This window comes from Amia ocellicauda, chromosome 23, assembly GCF_036373705.1.
Source record: "Amia ocellicauda isolate fAmiCal2 chromosome 23, fAmiCal2.hap1, whole genome shotgun sequence".
Lineage (NCBI taxonomy): Eukaryota > Metazoa > Chordata > Actinopteri > Amiiformes > Amiidae > Amia > Amia ocellicauda.
The window spans coordinates 18840829-18860135 of NC_089872.1; the positions used below are offsets into that span (position 1 = coordinate 18840829).

A 19307-nucleotide genomic window follows, 5' to 3' on the forward strand; every position below is an offset into this window, starting at 1 on the left:
AAACCTGGGCATCTGGGTGATGAAATAGCCTCTCGGCAATCTGTAGAATTAGGTTCCACTTTCCTTTCCTTCATCATTATGTGTGTGAGTTTGTGTCTGTGTGGGCGGGACTGTCAGGTTCTGAGACATTGTTTGTGAGTGAACCACAACCCCAGGCACCCTCTGAAATCACTAACAGGGTGGAAAATATGTTTTAAAATAATATCTTCTTTGAGGAAGATGGCAGCAAATGGCACGACCACATGTAAATACAGAATAGATAAAAGCTTTAGTGGAACTAATGCTACTTAATTGCTGAACAGAAACAATCAGTCGGTACTGTTTAATGATAATGACTCACGGAGGCTGGTGGTAAACAGCTGAAGGCATTTTATCAACTTTCTGGATTTGGTGCAATATTACCAGTATCCTTAAACAACCCTAGTGTTCATCATTACACTGATGCTTCATCTCTGCAGAAATTAAATTGGCTTTATAAATCTGCTTTCTAAAAATAAGCCAAGTGATGACATGAGAAAACAGCTTCGAGGAATGGCAGGCCGTGGGCATTCTGTTCCACTTACAATCATCGTGGTTTTCAAGTTTCTCTGCTTGAAACTGATGTGCAACTATTCTATATACATACAGTCTCCCTCACATGCAGTCCAGCTTTCTTGTGTTGTTTAACGCAATTCAAGCAGAGCAACAGCATAGTCACTTTTGAAGTCTCATGTAGGGTCTGGAACACAGTTAAAAGCCTGTTTATAAAGTGACAGATATAAATGATGAATGATGATAAATGATTTTCCCAGCATGGGCCTGAATGAACAGCTGGATAGTAGTATCTTACATCACTGTATCTTACTAACTGTCTGCAGAACACTTTATTTAATGCAACGGCGACCTTAAGAACAATAATGGATGGAAAAATTGGAAAACATACTGCAAGGAAACAGCCAGGAAAAATACCAGTCTCCCATTATTCCCAAAATACTTAGCTCAGCATTAAAAGAACTGTAATACTCGATACTCTTTAGATATGTAGGACAGATGTGACGAGATCCTAAATAAAGAAATAGCTACAAGTAGATGATAATTAGGAAAGCCAGTAATGATGTGTTGACTGCTGTGGGCAGTAGAATAACTCAAGAGACCTATTTTCACTCCCCGGCACAAGGACACATCAGTATTGCTGCTACTGGTTTGATCAGTGTATTGACCTTGCCCTTGTCCTTGCTCTTCGTTCTCGATAATTCTTCTTGTTCTCCTTGAATTATTCACCCAACAACATGATATGCACAGTAGTCATACATATTTATAGATACGGTGATCAATTAACCTATAAACTATTAATCTAGTGTCACACCTTGTAATCTCTGTGTCACATACAAAGAAAGAAAGAAAAACTTATAAGAGTATATAGACTTCTCGTGGAGAAATCTAAGCAGATCTTCAGTGACAAGTTTATAATAGAAATAAGTCACCGTGGTAAAGGCAAAAGTGCAAAACTCTCATTACAGCCAGAAGATACACAACAACTGTCCACCAAGCACAATCCATAATGCAGGCAGTGGATTGGTGGTGAGCTACTTAGTAGTAATGAGCAAACCTGCTGAAGAACTTGTCCAGTTACTGTTGAGACAGATCAGTGTCCTGCTGTCAAGACAACTCTCAACTCTCATTGTCAACTCAAGTCAACATCTTGCTGTCAACACGACTTCATCTGCTCATATCTGGCCAAAACGCTCATTCTGCAAATCTAATGGCCCAGATATCTAACAAATATACCCGAACATCATTCTTCAGGAATTTTTGTGCCGATTTGAATATGCTTACCATACCAATCAACATCTAATCTCAAATTATGTTTTGATGCATAACCGATACATTGTAGTCTTAAATGTTGTATTTTTTTATTGAATTTCTGTAACTACCCTTAGTTGTCTGGGTTATGGAGTAAGAAGCTACTGCGCATTGTTTACTGCTGGCAATAACAACAACAATATTAAAATTCATGGCAACCTCTGAAGATGAGTCAGAAACGGATCTGTGCTCTACTTCTACTGATTGGCTGCCGGGCAAAAGAAAACAGAATTCAGTCTCTTTCAAAATGCATACATTAAAGAAGCCTCACACAAAGACTAATGATGCATAGAAGTACTGGAGGACAGATTTGCTTCCCACTTATGAATCGGACAATGTCCCGGACTGAGATCGGGCTAATTTATTAATTGTGAAGCATATAAAAGAGTTTTTAAAGGTTACACTAATACACAGCATATTAAATATCCTGCAAAAACACAAATATGATAACCGACGGAGGTAGTCGTGAAAAGTTATAGCCTCAGTAAAAGACAAGACCTAATTTCTTAGTATTTGCAAAACCCAAACTCCATTAACTATTGTGTCAATCAAGTGTAATAGCAAACTGACACGGATACAGAGTCCTACTGATTGGAAAATGTGATACAGAATTGTACTGCTTGGAAAATGAGATATAGACTTCAATCTCATATTCCTCTATGCAGCGCAAGTTTAATTTGTTTTATGTTACAGTTCTTCATCTAAGCATTTTCAGTACATACATTACAATAGAGTTATAAAGGAAGATTTAACCACAGATCTGTCTTTTTAAATATCTCTGGTAAGACAGTGAGGTTTCAGGACCGTTTCATTCAGGCAAATCATCACAGTAACAGTAATCAGACAGGAGGCCACCTTGGAATTAGATCAGGTGTGCATTACAAACATATTCAATGATTTAAATTATTAATTGCAAGTATTCTAAGGTTAACGAGTATTAAGTACAGTAACAAGCAAATACAATTAAACTGCTGAGCTCCCTTTATGTAGCTGTTGTAATGGCAAGTACTATTATTTCTCAAGAGATGAAAGAAGACCTAGAAAAAGATCACATAAATGATGGCAAGATGAACTAAGAACATTTGCTGGTGAGACCTGGGAGAGAGAGGATGTAGATCAAAACCAGTGGGCACATCCTGGGGTCCATCCAGCTCCATCCAGCAGTGCATCGATATAGGCTGATGATGATGATGAGGACTTGAGATGTATTCACATTCTTTCAGATTATATATAATTCAGACCAGATCATTCATACAGGGACTCAAAGGTAGCAAAAGACCATATTTTAACCCGGCAGAATTCTTTTAATAAGTCTACAGGGGCTACTCTTTGAGGTTTTTAAATCATGCCCGCTGCTTTGTGGTGGTGAAAAATCAGTTGACATTTTACTTGAAAAGAACAGAACACAAACACAATACAAACTGGGTCACTAAGAGATATCTGTAAGGTTTTGCAGACAAGGTTCCCAAGTTCTGCTTTTTTTACAACTGTGGTCAACGCGTTGGTTGGGTTGGTGATGGTTTATGTGCAACTCAGATTGAGCAGGACAACAATCAAATCAACTGCACTAAGCCAAACCACAGTTAAGCCCCCTGACCTTCTTTCATTCTTTCTTCTTTCTCAAAGAAAACTGATGGGAACACAATGAAATTTAATTTGAGAACAGAATCGGAGATTGGTCACACAGAGAATGGACCAGTCTATAATGTAACAGATTAATCAGTGAATCCTGAGATATAAGCCAATGTAATTAAATGGCTTCATGTTACACAGAAGGTCCTGTGATGCCTACTGTGAGATATGATTTAGGAACTACTACACCAACACAATACTCGCACATGTTGTCAGTAAACCGCCAAGGCGATCCGGTATCCGATATGGGTGTTCAATTGTCTGTTAAGAAATAATTGAAGCGCTGAAATGAAGCGCATTCGTCTGCAAAGGAAATAAGGAAAAAAGCATAGCATCGGGGATATGAGCAAACAACGTACATCAAGTTATGCTTAAGTATAAAGTAAATAAATTCGATAAAATTATACTGGTCAAAACATTACAGTTTTTTATGTTATGGAAATGTACTTTCACATGAAGCATTTTCAGAAGATCGTGTAACAGTTAGAGGCACTTTATGGATGGTGGATATCAAAAAGCAGTCTGTTCCTGAGATGTAAACTGTCAGTTTAAAAGATTAAATTAAAATAATTGAAAGTTGTGAATGTCATATCTAGTGATACCACCCCACAACCACAAAGGAGCTGTATAAAAATAAATAGAGGCTTCAGATTAAATTACTATTATTAATCTATTATGACTTTATATAGTCTGATGTTTCTTAAGAGAGGAACCAGTATGTTTGTTTCAAATTACAAAAAAGTTACCTGTGCTATTAAAACAATTGAGTTTTTTATTTTCAGGGAAATGGGTTTTAGAAAACTCGGGTATTGATTTAATATCACAGTCTGTCTTTGATGATACCAGGCTTCTCAAATTGTTTTCTCTAATCGCTTTTTTTTTAATGTCCTAACACCTCTGCATGTACAAGCATAGGAGTATATGAGTCTGCCATTTAATGGGGACATAAATAGATGGAGACAATATGATTTCTCTTTAGTAGTCACACTACACAACTTTTAACAATTGATTTTGAATTATACTGCTTTTGAAAAAATTAATTAAATGCATGATCATGAAGCTAATTTCCTAGCAGAGGCCTAACAGTGCATTAATAATATCAATTAGAGAATCGTGTCCCTGTGTTACGATTGATGGTAATCAAATACACGACTTTGTGGAAGGGTATGAACTGTGTTCCCAATTAATTTGCCAGCAAGACATTGCATCCCTGCTGGAGTGTTCTGCTTGACTGATAATTACCTGGTGATGTCACTTACACAGTATTGTGAGAATTGATGCTGGCAGTGAGAGAATCGGGGAGTGTATAAAGGCACCAAGACTATGAGGTGCTGCTAGGTACATAATTCACCCTGTGGTACATAAACTCAATACTGAGACAATAAACTATATACTGAGACCCATACACTCTATACTGAGACATATTTCCAAGGTTTGTAAAGAGACATGACCAGTTGGCAGTTCAAAATATGGTAGAAAAAGTTTGCCATTTGTGGGTCATAAGTCTTTAAACTATCTGTGTCAAACTCTTTAATGATTCACTGAACATAGTGAGAGATTATAGATCCACCCTTAAACCCTTCTACTGAGATATGTAAAGAACAGTTTATTTTTAAGTCTTTTAAGTCCCTCCTGCCCTCTCCTTAATTCACCTCATTTCTTGCCTTCATTTATATAAGCCATTATTTTTTATAAACACAGAATAAAATATACAAACACAGATGTTTCAGTGATCACAGATGAAAGTGCCTAGATTAAAGACACTGCTATAACACAAGCCTCAGTTCTCTGCTTTAGAAGGACAACAAAAGATTTTAAAGAGAATTATTTGATTGTAGAGCTTTTGATATATACATTCTTTCCAACTGTGAAAAAATAAAGTAGGAAAGGATTTACAAATCTAAGTTAAGGGAATGATTCTGAAGCTATTATTTATTTTGTCCTATACAAACTTCCCCTCGGGTGTTTAAATCACTTTAAGGATCATTCTGTGTTTTCTTCCTTTATGGCATTACACTCCAGTGAAGATCATTATTCTGGGCCTGCATTCATTAAAGATCAAATATGGTAATTGGAAATTAAATGGTTATGTAGTGGTCTCAGCCCACTGCACGTTTTGACAATGTTATAATTCTCATTCACTGACCCTTCAAAACGTGCGGCTTCTTTACTGAGCCACATGCCTCTGACGACGAAAAGCCACGCTCTATCTCTGACTAATTAAAACACCGCAATACAGTAATCTGAAGTACAAAACAACAAACACCTTGCAGATGAAATGAATGCTGTGTGTTTGTATCTGTTTTTTATCACTCCTCATCACTCCTCTTACAATGAGATTTTAGAGCAGAGATCTGAAATGTTGGTCTTACAGAGACACAGCGTCGTTGACATTAGTTGAATTTAACGAGCCTTCCGGTGTGGTTCTTGTCGAGTCTTTAAAGAATCATATTAAGCCTGCAGACAACCTGCTTTCCCATCATCAGAGATTCAGAGTCCTGTCAACGAGTTTAATCTCAAACCCAGCAAAGTCAAAATATATCTATTTGAGTGAGCACTCAGGTGGGAATGGAGGTATCGTCTTCTCTTTGGCCCTGCTGAGGGTTGAGCCGACCCACCGAAGCAAATACCAAAACATCCACCAATCAAGACTGCTAGGAAGAAAGCCAATTAACCGTGACCTTCCGGTAGATTCCTGAAGGACAGAGCAGACCTAAAGAGAAGTCTTCGTCTTTTGACAGGAACATGAAAACACTTCTTAGATAAGAAATCACCCTCTTCTTGTCCCATGGCACCAGTGTTCAATACTCACTCTAAACCTCCCATGATCCAGGAAAGTGCTTTTCTATTCAATATTGACATCGAATGTATGTTACTGCACATCCTAATGGTTTCAGACTCAATCAATAAAGGAATGTGTCAAGTTCTATCATATCCTTATAAAATTGTAATCTTCGTGTGTTCAAATGCAAAGATCTCATGGACATGATTCCATTTAACATTTACATATCACTTATTTTAGATTTAATATCCTGCATGTTCTTGTGTATTTTGTCCACAATCCCAAATTGCCATGCAGCGGTCTGTTTCAGCAGGATAATCACCAGCCGTTTTCTAATCCAGCCTGGCTTTGACAGAGATAAGAAATTCTCCTCTCTGTGTGGCTGCAAACAAAGCGACAGAGATCACTGATGTATCTGTGTAGGAGACGTGTGTGTGTGTCAGCGCTCAGCTCGGATACAGTGTGCTGTTGCCACGAGGGGACTCATTAGAAATTAGTTTGCCTTCCAACTTGGATTCCCATGACTGAGAAAACATGAAACAATATGAGAAATGCAGGTTGTTTTGAATATTTCATGAACAATCTCACTCAGCCATACACTACCATTCACTTAGAAATGTCTATTAAAATAACATCAGATTGATCAGAAATACAGCGCAGACATTGTTAATGTTGTAAATGACTATTTTAACTGGAAACGGCTGATTTGTAATGGAATATCTACAAAGGCGTACAGGGGCCCATTATCAGCAACCATCAGTCCTGTGTTCCAATGGCACGTTGTGTTTCTAAATCCTAGTTTATCATTTTAAAAGGCTAACTGATCATTAGAAAAGCCTTTTGCAATTATGTTAGCACAGCTGGAAACTGTTGTGCTGATTAAAGAAGCAGTAAAACTGGCCTTCTTTAGACTAGTTGGGTATCTGGAACATCAGCAATTGTTGTTTCAATTACAGGCTCAAAATGGCCAGAAACAAAGAACTTTCTTCTGAAACTCGTCAGTCTATTCTTGTTCTGAGAAATGAAGGCTATTCCATGTGAGAAATTGCCAAGAAACTGAAGATCTCGTACAACGCTGTGTACCACTCCCTTCACAGAACAGCGCAGACTGGCTCAAACCAGAATAGGAAGAGGAGTGGGAGGCCCCGGTGCACAACTGAGCAAGAGGACAAATACATTAGCATGTGTAGTGTGAGAAACAGACGCCTCACAGGTCCTCAACTGGCAGCTTCATTAAATAGTCCCTGCAAAACACCAGTCTCAACATCAACAGTGAAGAGGCGACTCCGGGATGCTGGCCTTCTAGGCAGAGTTGCAAAGAAAAAGCCATATGGACTGGCCAATAAAAAGAAAAGATTAAGATGGGCACAAGAACACACACACCGGACAGAGGGAGATTGGAAAACAGTGTAATGGACAGACGAATCCAAGTTTGAGGTGCTCGGATCACAAAGAAGGACACTCATGAGACGCAGACCAAATGACAAGATGCTGGAGGAGGGCTTGACGCCATCTGTCCAGCATGGTGGAGGCAATGTGATGGTGGGGGTGCTTTGCTGGTGGTAAAGTGGGAGATTTGTACAGGGTAAAAGGGATCTTGAAGAAGGAACGCTATCACTCCATTTTGCAATGCCATGCCATACCCTGTGGACAGCGCTTGATTGGAGCCAATTTCCACCTACAACAGGACAATGACCCAAAGCACAGCTCCAACTATTTAGGGAAGAAGTCAGCTGGTATTCTGTCTGTAATGGAGTGGCCAGCACAGTCACTGGATCTCAACCCTATTGAGCTGTTGTGGGAGCAGCTTGACCGTATGGTACGTAAGAAGTACCATCAAGCCAATCCAACTTGTGGGAGGTGCTTCAGGAAGCATGGGGTGAAATCTCTTCAGATTACCTCAACAAATTGACAACTAGAATGCCAAAGGTCTGCAAGGCTGTAATTGCTGCAAATGGAGGATTATTTGACAAAAGCAAAGTTTCAATTATTATTTCAATTAAACATCATTATTTCTAACCTTGTCAATGACTATATTTCCTATTCATCTTGCTATATTTCCTATTCAAACTCATTTAATGTAAGTGACCACAAACCTTTGAATGGTAGTGTATATACATGCCAAACAGGAAAGAACAGTCACTCCGAATCTACACCATAACCACACGCAGACGCTGGCTCTGACATCTTGCTGTTGTACTACTCTTTCACCTAGCTGTCGCTGAGCTAAACTCGAAAAACAACGTTAAGGACCAGAAGGGAAAGACACAGTGTAAATTTACTTTAGTGCAAGTCCATCTGTACTGTCCTGGGCATGCGTTTCACGTCCTGTAAAAGAAAGAAACAGTAGACTAATACTCTTGTACTATGTAGACTTCCACATGCCTGATTTTATGCTGCAATCTATGTTCTTCAGTTAATTACTTGTCGATAATTAAATCTCAAGACACGAGGGATAAAGTTAAAGTTTCCATTAAGCACACTTTGGGAAGCTTTGCTATTAATCAGTATAGCTTCTCTTGACTGGCATCCAGTATTTCTCTGCTCTTTCTTTGTTCCTGCTCTGCCTGCATCAATACCTTTTCACCTACTTCCCTTCTGCCTGAACAAGTACTAAAGGCCCACATCTGGGAGCTCTATTATCACATTAAAACCACGCATGTTTCACACGCAGCCCAGCAGGTGATCAAGATGCCATACTTATTACAGTTGTCCAACTCCAGATTAATCTATGTCTCGTGTGTCTGTTTGCTCTATAGTTGCTGTTTTTTATTCTGACATACCAATTTATCATGCAACTGATTTGCCGTTTTTTCATGTAACGTGGCGCTGTGTGCACATCTCAAGATAAATTGCAATAAGGTGTCCAGCCGCTCAGCGTGGAAAACAAAATCTGATAATACAATCTGATGTTCTGTTCCATGCAATAAATTGAATTGGGAATACTTATAAATCACCACTTAAACTGAAAATAATGTAAATTGAATTTAAATTAGCTTATGCAAATCATTTACCTTTGGTTTAAGAATAATAAACAACCATTTTATTGCTGTGCACCACTGATATTGTAAGTGTTTTTACAAAATTACATTCAATAAATGCTTTTGATTGGATGGATTACAGATTAAAGTGATTGAGATGAACCATAGGAGGACTTCAAACCAAAAGTGAGAATCTGAAGCATCCTAAGCACATTCTTGGTAAGGTTGTCTGAATATCCATTGGGTGCGAGTTCATCTTCATTGCTGTTAAGGAGAATGTTAACTTTCTTGTTCCTCTCCTCAGAAAGGGAAGTGAAAGTAGACCATAGACCAAACTGATGACATAGCCCATACTACATCAAATGAGTGCATTGAGAGTGGTTGAGCAATCAAAACTAACCCCAGTGTTGTTTTATTGGCTGGGTTGGGGTATTGTAATGCCTTGGAATGTCCTAAATCGTGACCAGGAAGTCCCTGTGAGTCAAACCCGTGCAAACCCTGGATTGTCACATTTGAATTACACTGAAGGTGCTGTCATTTCAATCAGTTAAATCTTACTCCAGGTTTGGTTCTTTACTGGAAATTCCTCTGTCTCTCTCCTCAACTGGATGTATTTCATGTCATTCTGTAATATGAGGGCAAAAAGCTCCTCCTGAAATTGAATAGATTACAATAAACAATAAACACATATTTTTGTTAACAGCACACTTGCTACTTCATGGCACACATTAACTAAATCAATGTGTCCTTTTTCATTACGATGGCATATAACTTTTATAACATTTATAACTTGTGCCCCCCCACCTTTTATGTTTAACTACGTCTTCACAATTGTGCCTGGCTTCCCTGCAATTTAATTTAGAATTATAACATTTTTTAGGTCACATGAGGAAATGGATTAGATCAAGCAAGAGTTCGACAAGTTCTAAAAGGCAATAATCTGTTTCACAATTTAACCTGCAGACCTATTGATCCAAACTTAATTTGCATTCACCCTGCGCAGTCAAGCTTATGGGCTGAGATCATGACAATAATCAAAATGTACTATATGAGATTTCCAATTCACACAAAAGTCAAATATGATACAGACTAACAGTCTTGTTAAAAAGGTGTCTAGTATTATGTAAAATTGAAATTATTACTTAGATATGATGTTAGTTTGTGATTTAAGTGTTTGCCAAGAAAATAATCAGTTTTATATCTCGGAAACCCATTCACACGATGATGTCATCTCCTTTATGTTTTTTTTTACAACCCCATTAAACAGACTGAAGAGGCTTTCTAATTATCTTCTTCAAACTACGCCTTCTCTCTGAATGTGTGACCAGTATATCTGTTCTAAGGGTTAGAAGCAATCATTTTAAAAAGGCATGAATTTTCAACTTTCAGACCAGTCTTTGATCATCAGACCTTTAAACCAAAATCAATACACTGGCATGGATGAAGCCCCAGGAATAAATAGTGTGCTGCCTGACTTGTGACCAGATTGTCGCTTTCTATTATGTTCTTGACCACCACTAGGCAATAAGCAAATTTGCAGATGTGTGTGGCAAAGCTGGGGGATGCTTTTTTGCTGTATTATCAACCCACTGTGAGTGTTCCCTCTTGTGGAAAGAAGTAATAATACAAATGATTGCTGTAGGAAACTGTGGGGGATTTTGCTCACATCAATATGGTCACAGAATATAAAGGAGGTGAACAATTTGCAGATTGTTAATTAGCCTGACATCTAAGATTTATCTTTTTAGTTGCTGTCAGACATTCAACAGCTCTTTTATTACAATTACATATAAATTGTGTTCATATTTATGTGAATAATTTTACAAAGACTTTAATTGAGACTGAAAAAAAAAAAAAAGATTCTATAGTGAACCATCATCAGAACTGGCAAATCTCAGCAGTTTGCAAATGATGATTAGGGAATAATGGTAACCATTAACCATATTAATAGAGTTGATTAATGATTGTTTATTCATATTTATGTATGGGTATTTATGAGATAATAATAACTGACATGTCTTAAACAACACCGTCATGTAATGTACACGCACGAAATCACGACACCAGAATGACGGCAAATGCATGACGTCATCACCTGATCTGGGGTGGGGTCCGAGGAAGTACCCGGATCTAACTACGACTGACTCTACAAACTAATCTGAGCCAGGGATGTGCGGTTAATCTTTGCAGTTTACCATAGTATGCTTTTTTAAAACCCTGGCAATCCGAAACATGCGTGCATATGTAGGTGTAGCCGCCTGCAACACATAATGTGTAATAAGTGTGTGCTAATGTCATTTCCGCGTTTCCCTCTGTCCTTGACTTTACGACGTTACTCAACTGCACTGAAGTTTGCTAGTGAAGTTGAATGAAGTCCCGTAATTGTCCTGCAGTCGGATGGTATCTGTTTGAGGGGACTGGGCAGGCAGAGCAGTGCTGGTGCGGGTCAGTGTGTCCTTCCTTAGCTTTCAAATCAGCTGCGGATACTTGAACCGAAAGTAATTGCAGTTTATTTAATGTAATAATGGCGAAGTCTGTATTCATATGATCGGACTGGATGCATGGGTTTGAGATGTATTGTCACTATTGTCAAAAATAAATGCATACGTCAAGAAATACAGTTGAGACAGTGAACGTGTATGAATGATGATCTCCAAGTCTGTCTGTCTGTCTGTATGTATGAATGTATGTATATGTGTGTGTCTGTCTGTATGTATATCTGTGCTTGTGTCTTTATCTGTCTCTCTGTATACATCTGTGTGTGTGTGTGTGTGTGTCTGTATGTATGTATGTATGTATATGTGTCTGTCTGTCTGTCCGTATGTATGTATGTATGTATGTATGTATATGTGTCTGTATGTATATCTGTGCTTGTGTCTTTATCTGTCTCTCTGTATACATCTGTGTGTGTGTGTGTGTGTGTCTGTATGTATGTATGTATGTATATGTGTCTGTCTGTCTGTCCGTATGTATGTATGTATGTATGTATATGTGTCTGTATGTATATCTGTGCTTGTGTCTTTATCTGTCTCTCTATACATGTCTGTGTGTGTGTGTCTGTAGGTATACATGTCTATGTATGTATATATGAATGTATATATATGTGTCTGTATGTAGAGCTACATCTACTTGTTTTACATAGGATAAGTAGGTTGATTGTATTTGAACGTAGCCCTCTGATGGGGTCTGGGCTTCACGGTGTTGTGTGACATCATGTTTATTTAAATGCAGCTCCCTCGTAGAAACAATAAGACGCATCCATCATGCTGATGATTGTAACCAATGCAATAATGCTGGATTTATTTTTATTTTCTAGTTTCACAGATCTGTGGCGAGCTGCAGTGCAGAAGTACGGAAAATAAAGACACAGTAAGTCTTTTCTTGAGCTGTGCAATGACCGTGTTTTGGGAAGTGTCCTTCCTGTTTTTTTTCCTGCATCATCAATTCATCCTCTGTTTTAATAAATACACGAGCTAGTGCACTTCTCCTGATCATGCATTTCGTCTTTATGTTACTTCAGTGGATTTCATCAAGACCAACTATGTGAAACTTGTCCAAAGAATGGGGCCGACAATCATCCATCAGATTATCGATGAGCTCTACAGTAAAGACGTCATCAACTTGGAGGAGAAAGATGTCATTCAGTGCGAGACAGTTGGCACAAGAGCCGCTCGATCAATCATTAACATAATGGAGCAAAAGGGGGAAAGCGCCTGTCAATTATTTGTTGACTGTCTCCGAGAAACAGACAAATTCCTGTATGAAGACCTGCTTAATGGATGTAAGTCATGTTTGAACAGTTAATGTGATTTTGTTTTTTAAATTGTTCATGCTTTTGCAAGTGTGACTTATCCTTCTTTTCTTTGTGTGTTTGTTCCTCAGCTGTATCTGCCGAACAATCTGAACAGAACTGGCAAAGGATGGCACAAGATTTAAAACGCCTGTATGGGTCGGCCTATTTTCAGAAGTTTCATCCTTTGGGGGAGGACATAGACATCATTTTTGACTTGGAAACAACCTTCACGGATGCTCTGTTTTGGAAAAAGGACATTCGGAATCAGAAAAGGGGTAATATGACTCTTTCCGAATGTCTGGATAAACTCCGGAGCCCGACTGCCATCGAAGGGGGAGCTGGCAAAGGCAAGACCACGCTCCTGAAGAGAATTGCATCGCTGTGGGCGTCTGGAGGGTGCCAGGTGTTAAGCAAGTTCAAGCTGGTCTTTTTCATAAGCTTGAGTTCTGCGCAAAGAGGAATATACGATACAGTCTGCAAACAGCTGTTGAGAGAGCCCTACACTGTTGACAGGAACTCTTTCAGAAAGGCTGTGCAGGACCTGAGTGAGAGCGTCTTGTTCCTTTTGGATGGATATGACGAATTCAAGCCAGAGAACTGCCCGGAGATAGAGGAACTGATCAAGCACAACTTTAAATTCCACAACACCGTGATCGTGTCAACTCGGACGGAGTCGGTCAGCAACATGCGGAAATGCGCCGAAATGATCGTGGAGATCGGGGACCTGAGCGAGGAGAACAGCAGGCTCATAATCGCCAACATCTTGGGCCCCGAACTCTCTGATGACCTCCTGATTCAGGTGCGAGACTCGGAGACCATGAAAGAGCTGATGAAGACGCCGCTCTTCGTGGTCATCTCGTGCGCCATTCGCCTGGGGGACACCAGCGTCATCCCCAGAACGCAGACAGTGCTCTTCCGCACCCTTTATGATCTCATGATCTCCCAGACCCAGTACAAAATGCCCCGCGTGGCTCTGGAGACGGTGCGGGAGAGCACCGATGTCTGCGGAGATCTGGCGTTGGACGGCATCTTCCAGCACTGCTTCGACTTCTACCTGAAAAAGCAGCTGCACAGTGAGCACGAGGAAGTGCTGCTCAAGTCCGGCCTCCTGAACATGCATACTGCTAACCGCTTCAATCCGGTCTACAGGTTCTTTCACAAGTCCTTCCAGGAGTACGTCGCAGGAAGGAGACTTCACGCACTGTTGACATCCAGCAAGGACTCGGAGGTGAAGAGGGGACAGCAGTACCTGAGTCAGATCGATAATATTTCCGATATTTGTAATAAATTCTACCATTTACTGATGTGCACTTGCGGGTCTTCCAAGCAAGCAGCCAGGATGGTGTTTCGACACATGGCGACTGTTAAGTGCCACGGGAGACTTCTCAGTGCCCCTGTTGAAAGTGACAAACCCAGTGGGGTGGTAGACTGTGACCAGGAGCAGATCTCACAGAATATGGAAGAACTTCACAAACTTGAGGAAAGCAACATGGAGAGCTTTGTTGCCTGTGCGTTGAGCTTTTTTGCAGAAAGCCTTTCCAATTCCGAGCTCAGCAGTGAACTTGAATCCTTCTTCCAGGACAAAAGACTTCACATAAGCAGCCTTTCCATTCCAGCCCATCTGTCGGACTTCTTCAGCCATCTGCCCAACTGCTTGACTGCTCTGGGCCTCATAGAGTTGGAGCTATTCGGTGAAAAACACTGTCCCGGAATCCCCAATCAAACCCGAAAGACCTACATCCCACAGCAGGCGGTGTCTCTGTTCTTTGATTGGACCCACAGCCTTAATAGCATCGCGGTGTACTTGAATGACTTTGAGAGGTTATCCAAAAAAGACATTGAAAAAGTGGAGAAAATCTGCTGTTCGGCCAAAAGCCTTAGACTTCATGTAACAAGAAGCAGAGGTATAAGTGGGAAGTTGCCTGAAGTCCTTAAGAGGTGTAAACCCAACCTCAAAGATCTGGTGATTGAAGAAACACCTCTGATGTTAACAGATGAGCAACACATTGTTCTGATGCAGAGGCTGAAGACCTTGTCCATCAGCAATCTGCAGACCGAACGACCGGAAGGTTTGTACCACTTGCTTGCATTAAATGCCAAAGCTAGGCTCATAACTGCTGTCTTTATGGACCAACAATGCCATAAAGTTCACTTAGAACACAAGCAAACACTGTATAAACATTTCATATTCGTATAAATGTGCAAGGGTATCGAAAACTTTGTGTCTGCTCTGGAAATGATGTGGAATGATACATTTCTGGGATGTTGTTGGTTTTGCAGGTGGATTAATGGAAGGAATACAGAACCTTCAAAATGTCAAGAAGTTAACCTTAAATAATATAAAGATGACTGAGGAGGATGCAAAACATATGGGTAAATTCTAGTCTTTTTCTAGAACATTAGACAAATAGAGACTTAAAAGCTGAGAATGTAATAGGCAAGACTCCAAGAAGTACACTATGACTTCATCAGTGACAGTCGGAGGTGTTTCAGAAAGAACTGTCACATGTAGTCTCTGCTAAGTTTCCATGAGTACTGTGTTTAGTTTGTACTACCTCTGCCTGTGCTGCCCATGAATGACAACTGAACGAATCAAATTAAAAGTATATTTGGCTTACCTTTAGATCATTAATACTAATTTATTCTTTGTTAAAATAATCCAACCCACTTATTCCTTTATTTATTTTTTAACAGCAAAGGGAATAAAGCATTTGAATAACCTCACTCACCTGCACTTGTCCAAGCTCGAACACATTGGAAACGGACTCCGCTTTATAGCCGAGGCTGCGACGAGCCGAGCGCGCAGCCTGGAGGAGCTGGAGCTCGTAGACTGCTGCCTGATGGAGGAAGCCGTTGCAGTCCTTGGTTGGTAGTATTATGTTCCTTCCTGCTGGTTGGTATGTACATTGGCAATGTTCAAGGATTGGTCCATGTCTGTTTCTAACATGTTCTTATTGATGATAAAAAATTAGGATAGTTCCATGAAAGATCAAATCCTTCTTTTCATTGAGTTTGGTAGCATGTCGCTATTTTGTTCTTATTTTGTACCCTGTCGAGGTCATTTAATAACTGGACAGATGTCCCTGCATTGATGGAGTGTATAGATGCTTGAGGCTGTTGAAACCTGTAATATTGGCCTCTCTCAAGGTGTGTAGTTCTGACAGGGCAAACCCACACTACCTGGCTGGGTAGAAGAGTATTTGTAGGACAGAAGGAGAGTGTGGACAAATGTGAGGAGTTTATCCGCACACTTCTTTTTTCCTACAAATACCCTTCTACCCAGCCAGGTAGCGTGGGTCTCTTACATCTCCTTCACACTGGGGTGAAGATACTATGTGACGCAAGATGCCCCGAGTCTCAATATACAATAGACTGTATCTTTTTTATTCCCTTTCAGCTCAAAATGTAAACAACAACAGAAGCCTCGCGACTCTTGATCTGTCTGAAAACCATCTGGAGGGAGACGCGAGAGACAGTCTTGATAAACTGGGTAAGGCAGTCAAGGTAATCCCTCCCTATTAAGAAGCTTTTCAACCACAACGGCGGATAACGTAGCGATGCTGTCGGTGCATATCTTTAGTTGACGAACTGGGGGCCCTGTCAGACCTGCACACCCTGATGTTGCCGTGGGGGGAGAGTGTGAGCGGCAGTCTGCCCAAGTTACTGAAGTACCTGGAGAAGCTGCCTGCACTGGTGAAGCTGGGACTGCAGAAGTGGTGTCTCACCGACCAGGATATGGAGCTCCTGGGTAAGTTGTTATGGTCTGTGGCACTTTTTGCGCACTGCGCCGGGGTGAGGCAGATTTATATTTCTCAGAAGCCCTCATCCAGGGTGACTTACAGTTTACACAAGAACCATTTCAACGTACTACAAGTGCAGTGATGCAATCAGTTACACATTATATTGTACACATACTCTGCATACACTGCACAGATATCACTCTGAACCAATGATCCCTTTGAAGCCTTTCAGTTTCCTGTAGCTGAGGGAAGTGAGAAAATTGTGCAATCTTCCAGAAGCTGCCTTTGCAAAGTATGACAAATGGCAGGTTCTCCAACCATCTTCGCTCAGCTTAGAGAGAGATTATATGATCTGCTGTAGAAGAAAAGGAGCCATGGTTTTATAAAGTGGAGAGACTCCTTCATAACCACTCGTGTTACCTTATCGTTTAATAATCTTTACTCCATTTGGCTTCAGCCGCATCGGTCCGTAGCGGCTGCCTACGGGAGCTGCAGCACTTGGACTTGTCTGGGAATTGCGTGGGCAGCGCCGGCTGGTGGGCGTTCGTCAGCGGTCTGGGGGGCCTCAGGAAGCTCCGGGTGCTGGACCTGAGCTGCAGAGACAGCATGCAGCCCGAGTCGCGGCTGGTCAACGAGCTGGCCAGGAGGATCTCCGAGCTGCTGGCGCTGTGGAAAGTGGTGCTGCTGAACTGGCGGTTGGACGGGGACGACCTCCGCAATCTCAACAAGGGCAACACGGCCTTCGGGCGCGAGTTCCAGCTGCTGGTCAGCCCGGACACGATGGAGGACGAAGAGGTGGATGAAGACTTCCCAAGGCTGAGGAAGACCAAGGGAGAACATGCGAGTGATGTCACACGCCGGGGGGGCAGGCTGTTATGAAGCCAGCGTGAAACTGTTTGAACAATAATATACATATATATAATTTTATTTGTACATATATCATTTTATTTTGGCTAAGGATTTGTAGGAATCTGGAATCTGTTTCATTGTAGGAGAGAAACGTGAATTTGAATCTCTTTTTTGCTGGATCTGAGAATGGTTATTGTTGTTCGTCAGTGTCTAGTTAAACATTTTAGTTCTCAATAATATATTTATTTCCTGTACCGTTTAACTGTGAACTGCCGTCTTGTAGCCAGTATGGGACTCCCCACTTGCTACAGGTTTTGTATATTTAGTCTTATATTTATGCTGTATATTTAATCCGTTCATGCCTTTTATATCATGCTTTATTATATTTTTGTATCGATTTGTTTTTTATTTTGTTATTTTACTAAGCTTTTGTATAGTTCCTTTGTATGACGGTTGCAGCAGGATTGTGTAAATCATGTGTGTTTTTTGATTTATTCATTTGCAATGAAATTCTTATTCAGTGAAACTCACATTTTGTGTTAATGTAGTTGAAAAAGTTAAAGTTTCTAAAATTAGAGGAGGTGGCCGAAGAGGTCTGTGGAAAAAAGTAGGACAGACATAACTGAATTTAAGATAAGATAATTTCAGCATAATGTCTTGTACATTGTGCTCTTGAGCAAAGAAACACAAACAGAGCTGAGTTTGAGTGACTGCCCAATTTCAGGGCCGTGTTGGATAAACCGTGCGAAAACCAAAAACAAACTGTGGCCGATTTAAACCCTCGCTTCAGTCCATTCGGGCATAATTGGCTTATCAAAGCAGAAAATACTTGTGCCGCTTATTGTCAGATTAATATGCAGCATTACTCTGCCTCCCAGCCTCAGCCTCCGACCTGTTCCCAAGTTTTCTGATTTATTTATCTATCGATTTATTTATTTTTGAGGACAAATTGCCTATATCTGAAAACTGATCTTACATGGAAGGTTTTCACTCCCAACATTTTGAAGCGTTTAAAAATGTCTGCGTCGTATAATGAGTGCTCTATTATTTATTAGATGACAGGGCTTGGCCATCTTCTAGCCTTCAAGGTCAGACACACTATGAAGCTTTGAACTTCTTTAAATAACTAACCGACTGTTTGCTCAGTGTATCTCAGTGCTGCATTAAACCGAAGCCCCTGCAGTGAACGACCACCTAACAACAAGGACCAGAGTGAACACCTCCCTTTAAAAACACAGGAAGCATGTTGTCTCGCTCATAATGGGATCATTTAATCTGTGTAACTGACGTGTGCATTGAGAATCTCTTAAAGGCATAATAATTTGAGGATTTTTAATGTGGTGATATAAGTCATTACCACTAGATGGCACTGCAGCTCTAAATAAGGTCTGAGGCGTTAAAATGCAGATTGCCTTTTAAGATTAGACGGTGTAGCCTCAGAATTTAAAACCTGCATAAAACAAACTAACGAATAGACAGATTAAAGCCCTTTGCACACTACTATAATCAAACCAGGAGGCCAAGTGCAACAGAATTAAAAACTACACAACACTTCAAAACAAATCCCTGCTTCAATTGCTAAACCAATTAAACATTTGTTTTTAAACAAAATCACGAACTCTTCTCAGGGTCGGCAGTTCTGAGATTTAAAGTGTTTCAGTAGTTGCAACCATTGCATTACATGTTCA

At 40.3% G+C, this 19307-nt stretch overlaps 1 protein-coding gene across 1 annotated transcript; it reads left to right on the plus strand.

The window, feature by feature from the left end:
• Positions 1–11366: 11366 nt before the first annotated feature.
• LOC136719126 (NLR family CARD domain-containing protein 4) lies at positions 11367–18145 on the plus strand. Its single transcript, XM_066696969.1, has 9 exons — positions 11367–11682; positions 12554–12606; positions 12758–13018; positions 13120–15099; positions 15311–15403; positions 15725–15895; positions 16428–16520; positions 16611–16778; positions 17228–18145. Coding segments are annotated over exons 2-9 (3189 nt in total). The 5' UTR covers positions 11367–11682; positions 12554–12605; the 3' UTR covers positions 17650–18145.
• The last annotated feature ends 1162 nt before the right edge of the window (positions 18146–19307 follow it).

Excerpts from the sequence above, each read along its gene's own strand:
- LOC136719126 (XM_066696969.1), top strand. Across the intron at positions 13,019-13,119 it reads TGAAGACCTGCTTAATGGAT|CTGTATCTGCCGAACAATCT; the intron begins GTAAGTCATGTT and ends TTTGTTCCTCAG. Across the intron at positions 15,100-15,310 it reads GCAGACCGAACGACCGGAAG|GTGGATTAATGGAAGGAATA; the intron begins GTTTGTACCACT and ends TTGGTTTTGCAG.